Genomic DNA, 13,533 nt, shown 5'->3' with positions numbered 1-13,533 from the left:
ATATGCAATTGCTAGTTCTAACCACTTAACAGACTATTTTTCCCATTTAAAGCTGTTCATAGCATTTTTTAAATTTTTTAAATATTAGTATAGTTTAAAAAGTATTTATTAAAATATTTAAATATTCTGTTATGCACATTTGCAGAATGGATCTCCTCGTCAAAACCTGGGGACACAGAGGGGTGGCGCGGTTGCATGTGATCTGTTTCTTAGCCACTTAACTGGCATGGCCAGATCAGTGGCACTCGGGGACTCGGTGAATAGAGCATAAATGGTATCCGGCGTTACGGGGAACACGCCCTATTTTCAAGGTGTACGTATAATATTATGTGATGGGGCATAAAAGTGTGGATAATATCTGTGCCAATATAGACATTATTGCTGAATAGACTAATGTACTGAATTTGCATTCCATTCTGGTGAGGAAGCCACACGAATGGCACACTACATTTGTAATAGAGACTACTATTTACTAACGAAAGATAAATGCTGTATTGCAGGTTCATGTGCTCTCAGCTGCCGAATGAGGTTCTTAAAAGCATCAGTATCATCGACTCTCCCGGAATCCTGTCTGGAGAAAAGCAGCGTATTAGCAGAGGTAGGTGGCTGGTGTATGCAGGGCAAGCACTATTTTTTTTTTTTTGTGAAAAAATGTACTTTCATTATCCGAAATGCTTGGAACTATTCCCCCACGTAAATGAATGTTTCCTTATCTTTTATGTGACATTTATAATCCGTGTCCACATTTCTCTGACGTCCTAAGTGGATGCTGGGGACTCCGTCAGGACCATGGGGATTAGCGGCTCCGCAGGAGACAGGGCACAAAAGTAAAAGCTTTAGGATCAGGTGGTGTGCACTGGCTCCTCCCCCTATGACCCTCCTCCAAGCCTCAGTTAGATTTTTGTGCCCGGCCGAGAAGGGTGCAATCTAGGTGGCTCTCCTAAAGAGCTGCTTAGAGTAAAAGTTTGTTAGGTTTTTTATTTTCAGTGAGTCCTGCTGGCAACAGGCTCACTGCTACGAGGGACTTAGGGGAGAGAAGTGAACTCACCTGCGTGCAGGATGGATTGGCTTCTTAGGCTACTGGACACCATTAGCTCCAGAGGGAGTCGGAACACAGGTCTCACCCTGGGGTTCGTCCCGGAGCCGCGCCGCCGACCCCCCTTGCAGATGCCGAAAAGTGAAGGTCCAGAAACGGCGGCAGAAGACTCTTCAGTCTTCATAAGGTAGCGCACAGCACTGCAGCTGTGCGCCATTGTTGTCAGCACACTTCATAGCAGCGGTCACTGAGGGTGCAGGGCGCTGGGGGGGGGGCGCCCTGGGCAGCAATGATAGTACCTTATTCTGGCTAAAAATACATCACATATAGCCCCTGGGGGCTATATGGATGTATTTAACCCCTGCCAGGTCTCAGAAAAACGGGAGAAGAAGCCCGCCGAAAAGGAGGCGGGGCCTATTCTCCTCAGCACACAGCGCCATTTTCCCTCACAGAAATGCTGGTGGGAAGGCTCCCAGGCTCTCCCCTGCACTGCACTACAGAAACAGGGTTAAAACAGAGAGGGGGGGCACTTATTTGGCGATATGTATATATATATTAAAATGCTATAAGGGAAAAACACTTATATAAAGGTTGTCCCTGTATAATTATAGCGTTTTTGGTGTGTGCGGGCAAACTCTCCCTCTGTCTCCCCAAAGGGCTAGTGGGGTCCTGTCCTCTATCAGAGCATTCCCTGTGTGTGTGCTGTGTGTCGGTACGTGTGTGTCGACATGTATGAGGACGATGTTGGTGAGGAGGCGGAGCAATTGCCTGAAATGGTGATGTCACTCTCTAGGGAGTCGACACCGGAATGGATGGCTTATTTAAGGAATTACGTGATAATGTCAACACGCTGCAAGGTCGGTTGACGACATGAGACGGCCGGCAAACAAATTAGTACCTGTCCAGGCGTCTCAAACACCGTCAGGGGCTGTAAAACGCTCATTTACCTCAGTCGGTCGACACAGACACGGACACTGACTCCAGTGTCGACGGTGAAGAAACAAACGTATTTTCCTTTAGGGCCACACGTTACATGTTAAGGGCAATGAAGGAGGTGTTACATATTTCTGATACTACAAGTACCACAAGAAGGGTATTATGTGGGGTATGAAAAAACTACCTGTAGTTTTTCCTGAATCGGATAAATTAAATGAAGTGTGTGATGATGCGTGGGTTTCCCCCGATAGAAAATTATTGGCGGTATACCCTTTCCCGCCAGAAGTTAGGGCGCGTTGGGAAACACCCTTTAGGGTGGATAAGGCGCTCACACGCTTATCAAAACAAGTGGCGGTACCGTCTCCAGATAGGGCCGCCCTCAAGGAGCCAGCTGAGAGGCTGGAAAATATCCTAAAAAGGTATATACACACATACTGGTGTTATACTGCGACCAGCGATCGCCTCAGCCTGGATGTGCAGCGCTGGGGTGGCTTGGTCGGATTCCCTGACTGAAAATATTGATACCCTTGACAGGGACAGTATTTTATTGACTATAGAGCATTTAAAGGATGCATTTCTATATATGCGAGATGCACAGAGGGATATTTGCACTCTGGCATCAAGAGTAAGTGCGATGTCCATATCTGCCAGAAGATGTTTATGGACACGACAGTGGTCAGGTGATGCAGATTCCAAACGGCACATGGAAGTATTGCCGTATAAAGGGGAGGAGTTATTTGGGGTCGGTCCATCGGACCTGGTGGCCTCGGCAACAGCTGGAAAATCCACCTTTTTTACCCCAAATCACATCTCAGCAGAAAAAGACACCGTCTTTTCAACCTCAGTCCTTTCGTCCCCATAAGGGCAAGCGGGCAAAAGGCCAGTCATATCTGCCCAGGGATAGAGGAAAGGGAAGATGACTGCAGCAGGCAGCCCATTCCCAGGAACAGAAGCCCTCCACAGCTTCTGCCAAGTCCTCAGCATGACGCTGGGGCCGTACAAGCGGACTCAAGTGCGGTGGGGGGTCGTCTCAAGAGTTTCAACGCGTAGTGGGCTCACTCGCAAGTGGACCCCTGGATCCTACAAGTAGTATCCCAGGGGTACAGACTGGAAATTCGAGACGTCTCCCCCTCGCAGGCTCCTGATGTCTGCTTTACCAACGTCTTCCTCCGACAGGGAGGCAGTATTGGAAACAATTCACAAGCTGTATTCCCAGCAGGTGATAATCAAAGTACCCCTCCTACAACAAGGAAAGGGGTATTATTCCACACTATATTGTGGTACTGAAGCCAGACGGCTCGGTGAGACCTATTCTAAATGGGAAATCTTTGAACACTTACATACAAAGGTTCAAATCAAGATGGAGTCACTCAGAGCAGTGATAGCGAACCAGGAAGAAGGGGACTATATGGTGTCCCTGGACATCAAGGATGCTTACCTCCATGTCCCAAATTGCCCTTCTCACCAAGGGTACCTCAGGTTCGTGGTACGGAACTGTCACTATCAGTTTCAGACGCTGCCGTTTGGATTGTCCACGGCACCCCGGGTCTTTACCAAAGTAATGGCCGAAATGATGATTCTTCTTCAAAGAAAAGGCGTCTTAATTATCCCTTACTTGGACGATCTCCTGATAAGGGCAAGGTCCAGAGAACAGTTGGAAGTCGGAGTAGCACTATCTCAAGTAGTTCTACGACAGCACGGGTGGATTCTAAATATCCAAAATCGCAGCCGTTTCCGACGACACGTCTGCTGTTCCTAGGGATGGTTTTGGACACAGTCCAGAAAAAGGTGTTTCTCCCGGAGGAGAAAGCCAGGGAGTTATCCGAGCTAGTCAGGAACCTCCTAAAACCAGGAAAAGTGTCAGTGCATCATTGCACAAGAGTCCTGGGAAAAATGGTGGCTTATTACGAAGCGATTCCATTCGGCAGATTCCACGCAAGAACTTTTCAGTGGGATCTGCTGGACAAATGGTCCGGATCGCATTTTCAGATGCATCAGCGGATAACCCTATCTCCAAGGTCAAGGGTGTCTCTCCTGTGGTGGTTACAGAGTGCTCATCTTCTAGAGGGCTGCAGATTCGGCATTCAGGATTGGATGCTGGTGACCACGGAGGCCAGCCTGAGAGGCTGGGGAGCAGTCACACAGGGAAAAAATTTCCAGGGAGTGTGATCAAGTCTGGAGATTTTTCTCCACATAAATATACTGGAGCTAAGGGCAATTTACAATGCTCTAAGCTTAGCAAGACCTCTGCTTCAAGGTCAGCCGGTATTGATCCAGTGGGACAACATCACGGCAGTCGCCCACGTAAACAGACAGGGCGGCACAAGAAGCAGGAGGGCAATGGCAGAAACTGCAAGGATTTTTCGCTGGGCGGAAAATCATGTGATAGCACTGTCAGCAGTGTTCATTCCGGGAGTGGACAACTGGGAAGCAGACTTCCTCAGCAGGCACAACCTCCACCCGGGAGAGTGGGGACTTCATCGGGAAGTCTTCCACATGATTGTGAACCGTTGGAAAAGACCAAAGGTGGACATGATGGCGTCCCGCCTGAACAAAAAACTGGACAAGTATTGCGCCAGGTCAAAAGACCCTCAGGCAATAGCTGTGGACGTTCCGGTAACACCGTGGGTGTACCAGTCGGTGTATGTCTTCCCTCCTCTGCTTCTCATACCCAAGGTATTGAGAATTATAAGACGTAGAGGAGTAAGAACTATACTCGTGGCTCCGGATTGGCCAAGAAGGACTTGGTACCCGGAACTTCAAGAGATGCTCACAGAGGACTCATGGCCTCTGCCGCTAAGAAGGGACTTGCTTCAGCAAGTACCATGTCTGTTCCAAGACTTACCGCGGCTGCGTTTGACGGCATGGCGGTTGAACGCCGGATCCTAAGGGAAAAAGGCATTCCGGAAGAGGTCATTCCTACCCTGGTCAAAGCCAGGAAGGAGGTGACCGCACAACATTATCACCACATGTGGCGAAAATATGTTGCGTGGTGTGAGGCCAGGAAGGCCCCATGAAGAAATTTCAACTCGGTCGTTTCCTGCATTTCCTGCAAACAGGAGTGTCTATGGGCCTCAAATTGGGGTCCATTAAGGTTCAAATTTCGGCCCTGTCGATTTTCTTCCAGAAAGAATTGGCTTCAGTTCCTGAAGTCCAGAAGTTTGTCAAGGGAGTACTGCATATACAACCCCCTTTTGTGCCTCCAGTGGCACTGTGGGATCTCAACGTAGTTCTGGGATTCCTAAAATCACATTGGTTTAAACCGCTCAAATCTGTGGATTTGAAATATCTCACAGGGAAAGTGACCATGCTGTTGGCCCTGGCCTCGGCCAGGCGAGTGTCAGAATTGGCGGCGTTTGTCTCAAAAAGCCCATATCTGATTGTCCATTCGGACAGGGCAGAGCTGCGGACTCATCCCCAGTTTCTCCCTAAGGTGGTGTCAGTGTTTCACCCGAACCAGCTTATTGTGGTACCTGCGGCTACTAGGGACTTGGAGGACTCCAAGTTGCTAGATGTTGTCAGGGCCCTGAAAATATAGTTTCCAGGACGGCTGGAGTCAGGAAGACTGACTTGCTGTTATCCTGTATGCACCCAACAAACTGGGTGCTCTTGCTTCTAAGCAGACGATTGCTAGTTGAATGTGTAGTACAATTCAGCTTGCACATTCTGTGGCAGGCCTGCCACAGCCAAAATATGTAAATGCCCATTCCACAAGGAAGGTGGGCTCATCTTGGGCGGCTGCCCGAGGGGTCTCGGCTTTACAACTTTGCCGAGCTGATACTTGGTCAGGGGCACACCCTGACTGAGGAGGACCTGGAGTTCTCTCATTCGGTGCTGCAGAGTCATCCGCACTCTCCCGCCCGTTTGGGAGCTTTGGTATAATCCCCATGGTCCTGACGGAGTCCCCAGCATCCACTTAGGACGTCAGAGAAAATAAGAATTTACTTACCGATAATTCTATTTCTCGTAGTCCGTAGTGGATGCTGGGCGCCCATCCCAAGTGCGGATTGTCTGCAATACTTGTACATAGTTATTGTTACAAAAATCGGGTTATTATTGTTGTGAGCCATCTTTTCAGAGGCTCCGCTGTTATCATGCTGTTAACTGGGTTCAGATCACAGGTTGTACAGTGTGATTGGTGTGGCTGGTATGAGTCTTACCCGGGATTCAAAATCTTTCCTTATTGTGTACGCTCGTCCGGACACAGTATCCTAACTGAGGCTTGGAGGAGGGTCATAGGGGGAGGAGCCAGTGCACACCACCTGATCCTAAAGCTTTTACTTTTGTGCCCTGTCTCCTGCGGAGCCGCTAATCCCCATGGTCCTGACGGAGTCCCCAGCATCCACTACGGACTACGAGAAATAGAATTATCGGTAAGTAAATTCTTATTTTCACTCATTGTAATGTTTTGTCTACCGACTACTCTAGACTGTAAGGACATTTTCAGTGTTTCATATAAGAGTGCTTGACCTGTAGAGCTAGTCTACTAGTAAGTTTTGGACCCGCCATACAGCATACGTGCCCATACAGTGCATGCAATATATCTCTTTGCTGGGTGAAAAATGACCTGCACCCTCCATTACGTGGTATCATTGAGGTTGGGTCATAATGACCCGGGGCATTTTAAATTTGTTGTATCTTTTTACTTAGTTATATATACAACGTTGCCAAACTTCTTAGTAGGTGGAGATAAGACCTCTCCCTACCAGTCAGTCAGCTGTCCGCGCAGAAAACTAGGCGGGAGCAAACTGCATATTGCAGCGATTGTAGTGATAAGATGGGTGAGACCGATTACTTGTAAGACTGAATTTGTTTTTATATTGTATTCATTTTCAAAGATCTCATACTTCAGTGAACAAAAAAGTTACAGTTTAGATGGAAAGTTAAATTTTTGTTCAGATATTAACAATAACACAGAAGTTGTCACTTTTTTTTTTTTGATGACTACATAGAAATAAAAAAAAAATTCCTGCTCTATTCTGAGGTTTTTCTTTTATCAAAATGGTGTCGTTATTCAAAAAATACTAATAAAATCATCCTTCAAATTTCAAAATCAGGAATAAATTATTACCCAGGTCATAATGACCCACATCAACGTCTGTGCACCAACTTTCCACCACAATCATGCCTGGTTAAATCTGCCTGCTCAAGTGATTACAAAACTAAAGGTGCCCACACACTGTTAGGGGGCCCATACACGGTACAATTATTGCATGCTTTTTGATCTTTTTAGTTCAAATAGCATTTCACCTAGTTCATATAGCACCGTGTGTATTGTCCCTTGGGATGCGATGCGCGCACCCGTCTAGTCCATATCTCAAGGCAAAATAGTATGTGCAGGCAGGTATTTTTGTACTACAGCACACATAGTACATTGTAGTGTATTCAAGATCGGATGTAGTTCAACTAGCATACACCACTTAGTCCAAATCGCATAGCACACATTGTATAGGCTCAAATCTCACCTAGCACAAATGGCACCGTATGTGGGCCCCCTAAGACTTTTTTAAAAAGATGTGGGTGTTTCCGACCGATTGGAACAGCACAGCGTTTAAAAACGGTCCGTGTGTGGGCATGTTAACGATGCGATTCGCGGACCTGCAAGTCGTTTGTCGCCTCCTCAGAGCTCTTCAACACGCAGAAAGATTTGAGCTGGTGGTGAGCGATGCCATGCTGCCGAATGCAGTCTGGGCCACTCCCCCCCCCCCCCCCCCCTGCCGTCGCTTGTATTTATGTGCGCATTTGCCAATGCCAGCACCCTGCCAGGGTACTGTCGCTTAAATGTACCTAAAGCATTCAGTCAACCAGCATCCAGATTCTCCAGACGTACTTGTGCAAAGATAAGCGTATGAGGTCAGAAAATGTCATTTGTGCTGCAGTCTCATTAGAAGTTTGCAGTGCCTTGTTTTTAAAAACCTAAAATCTAGAATAAATTAATTACTATTTTGATAACTTGTGTCACCTGACAAGGAGCATTAATCCGTACTATGCTTTGTGATCATTGAGACTGCCTTGCATATCCCTGCCACTAGAACTTTTATCGCTGGGTTTATTGATGTTGAATGCTTTCTTGTTTGATGCCAAATAGTTTTTCAGTCTTGTCGGTAGTTTATTGTGTGGTATTTCCTCTTTCTTATCTCCCCGAGACAACACAAACCTGATCCCATGCATTGTACAACACCGATGCACTAGTTTCTCCTGCTAAACTCTCAAGGTCGTTACAAAGGTTACTTGGTAAATGGAACATGTTACAGCTTTTAGCAGGGCAGGAAGTCCTAAAGCTAGAATTATAATTAGCTACCTTTTTAAAGAACTCCACCCAGAAAGAAAATGATCCTCTTCCCACCTGGCAGCGGTACAGTGATCCCTGGAGGGAAATGATTAAGTACGTTTTCCTGCTTGAGGAGACGGTTGTGTCAGTGTGAATGGCACTTCTTGCTGCACTCTACACACTACAGACTTTACAGCATTCTGTCTCATCTCTCAGTCCCTGCTTTCCGTCACCGCAATAGCATACTTCCCAACTGTCCCTATTCCAGCGGGACAGTCCCGCTAACTGGACATTGTCCAACCCATGGGCCGCAGTGTCCCACAGACGGGAAAGTGTGGAGAGTGTTTAGTCACCCGCTGCTCAGCTCTGCAAAACAGCTGGTGATCCCTGAATAGATGCCACGCGCACAGCATCTATACAGTCCTGGGCGATGAGTCTTGGAATGCCCAGCTGCTCTGGCAGCGCTTGGCATGCCCTGTAAATGCAAAATGCACATCACAGCTGTGAAGCCACGCCCTCCCATCTGAGGCCACACACCCTTTCTAGGGTGGTCTTCAGTTTGCCAGCTGTTGGGATCCCGGCGCACAGTATACCGGCGCCGGAATCTCGACACACGGCATACAGACACCTTTTCTCCCTCTTGGGGGTCCACGACCCACCTGGAGGGAGAATAGATAGTGTGGCGCGCTTAGTGCACCATCATGCCCGCACCGTGGCAAGCGCAGCGAGCCCGCAAGGGGCTCATTTGTGCTCACCCAGCTGTCGGTATGCCGGCGGTCGGGATTCCAGCGCCGGTATGCTGGCCGCCGGGAGCCCGGCCGCCAGTATAACCTACTACACCCACTGTAGGTGTACATTGGTAAATATAGGTGTTTTGAGATTTCATTTTTTTACTGTGCATGAACATATTGATTCTCAATCTCTTTCCCTGCTATTCTCTACTTGCTGAATGCACCAGTGCAAGTGACACTTTGGATAGACCGATATGTGAAAGTTTCATTTCCCCTCTTGCGTGCAGCCCTGGATATTCTGCTGGTTCAGTAACACAAGAGTGCAATCGCGGGTGAGAGGGTGGACTGCAGCTTGTGATTTCTCCACGCCCCCCTCATCACCGGTTCTTAGTCAGGGGTATAACTGCAGCTAGGAGCAGTACAGATATAAACAGGGTTTCAGTGATCTATTGTAATCTACTATTGCTTAAAACAAGAAAGGAATCCCTGATGAACTTTCATAGAGCACTGACTCTAATGGGCCCTACATACTTGCCGATTTGGGCAATATTAACAATCAAAGATATTCTCGCTGGCCGATTTTTCATCACCGATTTTTAGCATACACACTGAACGTTGGCTATGGCCGATATGACATTACATATATCGATATCGTCCAAATTGGCTTGCATGTTTAAACAATGATCGCTCATCGATGAACGATTGCGGGGATGCGCATCGTTCATTGTTGTTGCATACACACAAAGATATGGACGAGTTATTGTTTATTTTTTAACAATATCGTTCATATCTTTCAAAGATATCGCCCTTAGGTGTGAGCAGAAGCAAAGTAATTGCAATTTTTAGTACTGATTTTGTACTGGAACTGTTGCACATGTATGCTGATGCATTGTTGGAGGAACAAAGATTTGGGGGCTGATTCAGCAGGGGACAGTAACATGTCTGCGTCTGTTGCTGGCTGCTGCTCGTTACTTTATGCCAATGCCGCTACAAAGCCCTTCCCTGGTGTACATATGTCACACCATTGATACTTGCAACTGCCATAGGGCTGGAGCAGTCACTCTGTATGGCCGCCTCTGTGAGAGTAGTTGGGCGTCTGTCTTTCACTGATGCACATGTGACACTCTCGTAAGATGGGCGATATCTGTGCGTGCACTAAAATACCTCCCTGTCGCCCCACAGGAACACGCATCGCTTTTCCAAGACCTCTCAGTCCATCTGTCTCCACTGCAACAAAGCCATTCTGTGTACACTCTGGGTAACGCAGTCACTGTAGGAGTTTAATGATTTCCACACAGGGGCAAAAAAAAATCCCTCGGCTACATGAGCATCGGCATTATGTGCTGCTCTCAGGGCCTAATTCAGACCTGATCGCTCCTGTTTTGCAGCGGTCTGCGATCAGATAGCCACCACCCATAGAGAGTGAAAACCCACCCTGTGCAAGTGTGCGAATGCATGTGTACGCCATGCGAAAACTTCGCCAGACAGCGGACATCTGCAAATCCATTCGCAACTCACTCACCATCAAATGATTTTTCCATTCTGCGCAGTGTGTGCGCAGCCCAGGACTTACTCCTACAGTGCGAAAGAAACAGGCTGATCGGGGCCGGAACTGACGTCACACACCCGCCCTGAAAATGCTTGAAAGCACCTGTCTTTTTCCTGGCACTCCCAGAAAATGACCAGTTATCACCCACAAACGCCCGCTTCCTGACAATCACCTTGCGTACGCCTAGCTGTCTAAATTTTCTCACCGGTCTGTCGCTGTTTGGGCTTGTGCTTTGCAGGGCATGCGCACTCATTCGATCGCCCGCTATGCGATTTCGCACAACAGCGATCAGGTCTGAATTAGGCCCTCAGTCAGGCCCTTGATGGACAAGTTATTTCAGCCTCCCCTCTCCAGTCCCACCTGTTGGTAGCTGCAGGTATTGTATCTGCGTGAGCAGGCCCGTTCAGAGGCTGAGGTTGTACTGAGAATTCATCTTCAACTTTGGCCTTCTACAGAATGCACCTGCCATGTGCAGTGTATGTGTGAGGCTGTGCGACTGCCTGCCATGTGCAGTGTGTGTGAGGCTGTGCGACTGCCTGCCATTTACAGTGTGCGTGAGGCTGTGCGACTGCCTGTCATGTACAGTGTGCGTGAGGCTGTGCGACAGCCTGCCATGTGCAGTGTGCGTGAGCCTGTGCGACAGCCTGCCATGTACAGTGTGCGCGAGGCTGTGCGACTGCCTGCCATGTGCAGTGTGCGTGAGCCTGTGCGACAGCCTGCCATGTGCAGTGTGCGTGAGGCTGTGCGACAGCCTGCCATGTGCAGTGTGCGTGAGGCTGTGCGACTGCCTGCCATGTGCAGTGTGCGTGAGCCTGTGCGACAGCCTGCCATGTGCAGTGTGCGTGAGGCTGTGCGACTGCCTGCCATGTACAGTGTGCGTGAGGCTGTGCGACTGCCTGCCATGTGCAGTGTGCGTGAGCCTGTGCGACAGCCTGCCATGTGCAGTGTGCGTGAGGCTGTGCGACTGCCTGCCATGTACAGTGTGTGTGAGGCTGTGCGACTGCCTGCCATGTACAGTGTGCGCGAGGCTGTGCGACTGCCTGCCATGTGCAGTGTGCGTGAGCCTGTGCGACAGCCTGCCATGTGCAGTGTGCGTGAGGCTGTGCGACTGCCTACCATGTGCAGTGTGTGTGAGGCTGTGCGACTGCCTGCCATGTGCAGTGTGTGTGAGGCTGTGCGACTGCCTGCCATGTACAGTGTGTGTGAGGCTGTGCGACTGCCTGCCATGTACAGTGTGTGTGAGGCTGTGCGACTGCCTGCCATGTGCAGTGTGTGTGAGGCTGTGCGACTGCCTGCCATGTACAGAATGTGTGAGGCTGTGTGACTGCCTGCCATGTACAGTATGCATGTGTCTTTGCAAAGCTGTTGCCAACTGTGTAATATTTTCTGTTTCACAAACAGGGTGTGATATGTTTTAAAGATACAGTGTGATTGTTTGAGGCCTTGTGCACATAACAGAAGATTGTACTGGGGAGAGGGTTGTTTAATGAAACACTGTATACCAGTCCAGCGTTGCCCTAGAAACATGACATCGTGCAGCCTACGATGATCCCCTTTTCAAACTTGGTTAGCTTCTTCCGACAAGCTATTTTCTCTATCGTCCTAGTGGATGCTGGGGTTCCTGAAAGGACCATGGGGAATAGCGGCTCCGCAGGAGACAGGGCACAAAAAGTAAAGCTTTTCCGATCAGGTGGTGTGCACTGGCTCCTCCCCCCATGACCCTCCTCCAGACTCCAGTTAGATTTTTGTGCCCGGCCGAGAAGGGTGCAATCTAGGTGGCTCTCCTAAAGAGCTGCTTAGAGAAAGTTTAGCTAGGTTTTTTATGTTACAGTGATTCCTGCTGGCAACAGGATCACTGCAGCGAGGGACTGAGGGGAGAAGGAGTCAACTCACCTGCGTGCAGGATGGATTGGCTTCTTGGCTACTGGACATCAAGCTCCAGAGGGACGATCACAGGTACAGCCTGGATGGTCACCGGAGCCGCGCCGCCGGCCCCCTTGCAGATGCTGAAGACAGAAGAGGTCCAGAATCGGCGGCTGAAGACTCCTGCAGTCTTCTAAAGGTAGCGCACAGCACTGCAGCTGTGCGCCATTTTCCTCTCAGCACACTTCACACGGCAGTCACTGAGGGTGCAGGGCGCTGGGAGGGGGGCGCCCTGGGAGGCAAATGAGTAACTATAAAGGCTAAAAATACCTCACATATAGCCCTAGAGGCTATATGGAGATATTTAACCCCTGCCTGATTTCTCAAAATAGCGGGAGACGAGCCCGCCGGAAAAGGGGCGGGGCCTATCTCCTCAACACACGGCGCCATTTCCTCTCACAGCTCCGCTGGTCAGGACGGCTCCCAGGTCTCTCCCCTGCACTGCACTACAGAAACAGGGTAAAACAGAGAGGGGGGGCAAATTTATGGCGATATTTTTATATAACAAAGCAGCTATAGGGGAGCACTTATTATAAGGCTATCCCTGATATATATATATAGCGCTTTTGGTGTGTGCTGGCAAACTCTCCCTCTGTCTCCCCAAAGGGCTAGTGGGTCCTGTCTTCATCAGGAGCATTCCCTGTGTGTCTGCTGTGTGTCGGTACGTGTGTGTCGACATGTATGAGGACGATATTGGTGTGGAGGCGGAGCAATTGCCAAATATGGGGATGTCACCTCCTAGGGGGTCGACACCAGAATGGATGCCTTTATTTATGGAACTACGGGATAGTGTCAACACGCTAAAGCAGTCGTTTGACGACATGAGACGGCCGGACAATCAATTAGTGCCTGTCCAGGCGACTCAAACACCGTCAGGGGCTGTGAAACGCCCTTTGCCTCAGTCGGTCGACACAGACCCAGACACAGGCGATGACTCCAGTGGTGACGGTGACGAATCAACCGTATTTTCCAGTAGGGCCACACGTTATATGATTTTGGCAATGAAGGAGGCGTTACATTTAGCTGATACTACAGGTACCACTAAACAGGGTATTATGTGGGGTATGAAAAAACTACCTATAGTTTT

The 13,533-nt window shown here is 49.0% G+C and overlaps 1 protein-coding gene across 2 annotated transcripts in view; it reads left to right on the top strand.

The window, feature by feature from the left end:
- EHD4 (EH domain containing 4) overlaps positions 1-13,533 on the top strand; it is a 249,905-nt gene that overhangs the window by 112,592 nt on the left and 123,780 nt on the right. For both annotated transcript variants that reach the window (XM_063947641.1, XM_063947640.1), the window contains exon 3: positions 501-598. In XM_063947641.1, coding sequence (XP_063803711.1) covers positions 501-598 — 98 coding nt within the window. The remainder of the gene's footprint in view (positions 1-500; positions 599-13,533) is intronic.

The sequence above is a fragment of the Pseudophryne corroboree genome, chromosome 12, assembly GCF_028390025.1.
Source record: "Pseudophryne corroboree isolate aPseCor3 chromosome 12, aPseCor3.hap2, whole genome shotgun sequence".
Taxonomy (NCBI): domain Eukaryota; kingdom Metazoa; phylum Chordata; class Amphibia; order Anura; family Myobatrachidae; genus Pseudophryne; species Pseudophryne corroboree.
The sequence above is the reverse complement of the archived record's forward strand: the minus strand, read 5'-3'. Positions and strand labels throughout refer to the sequence as shown.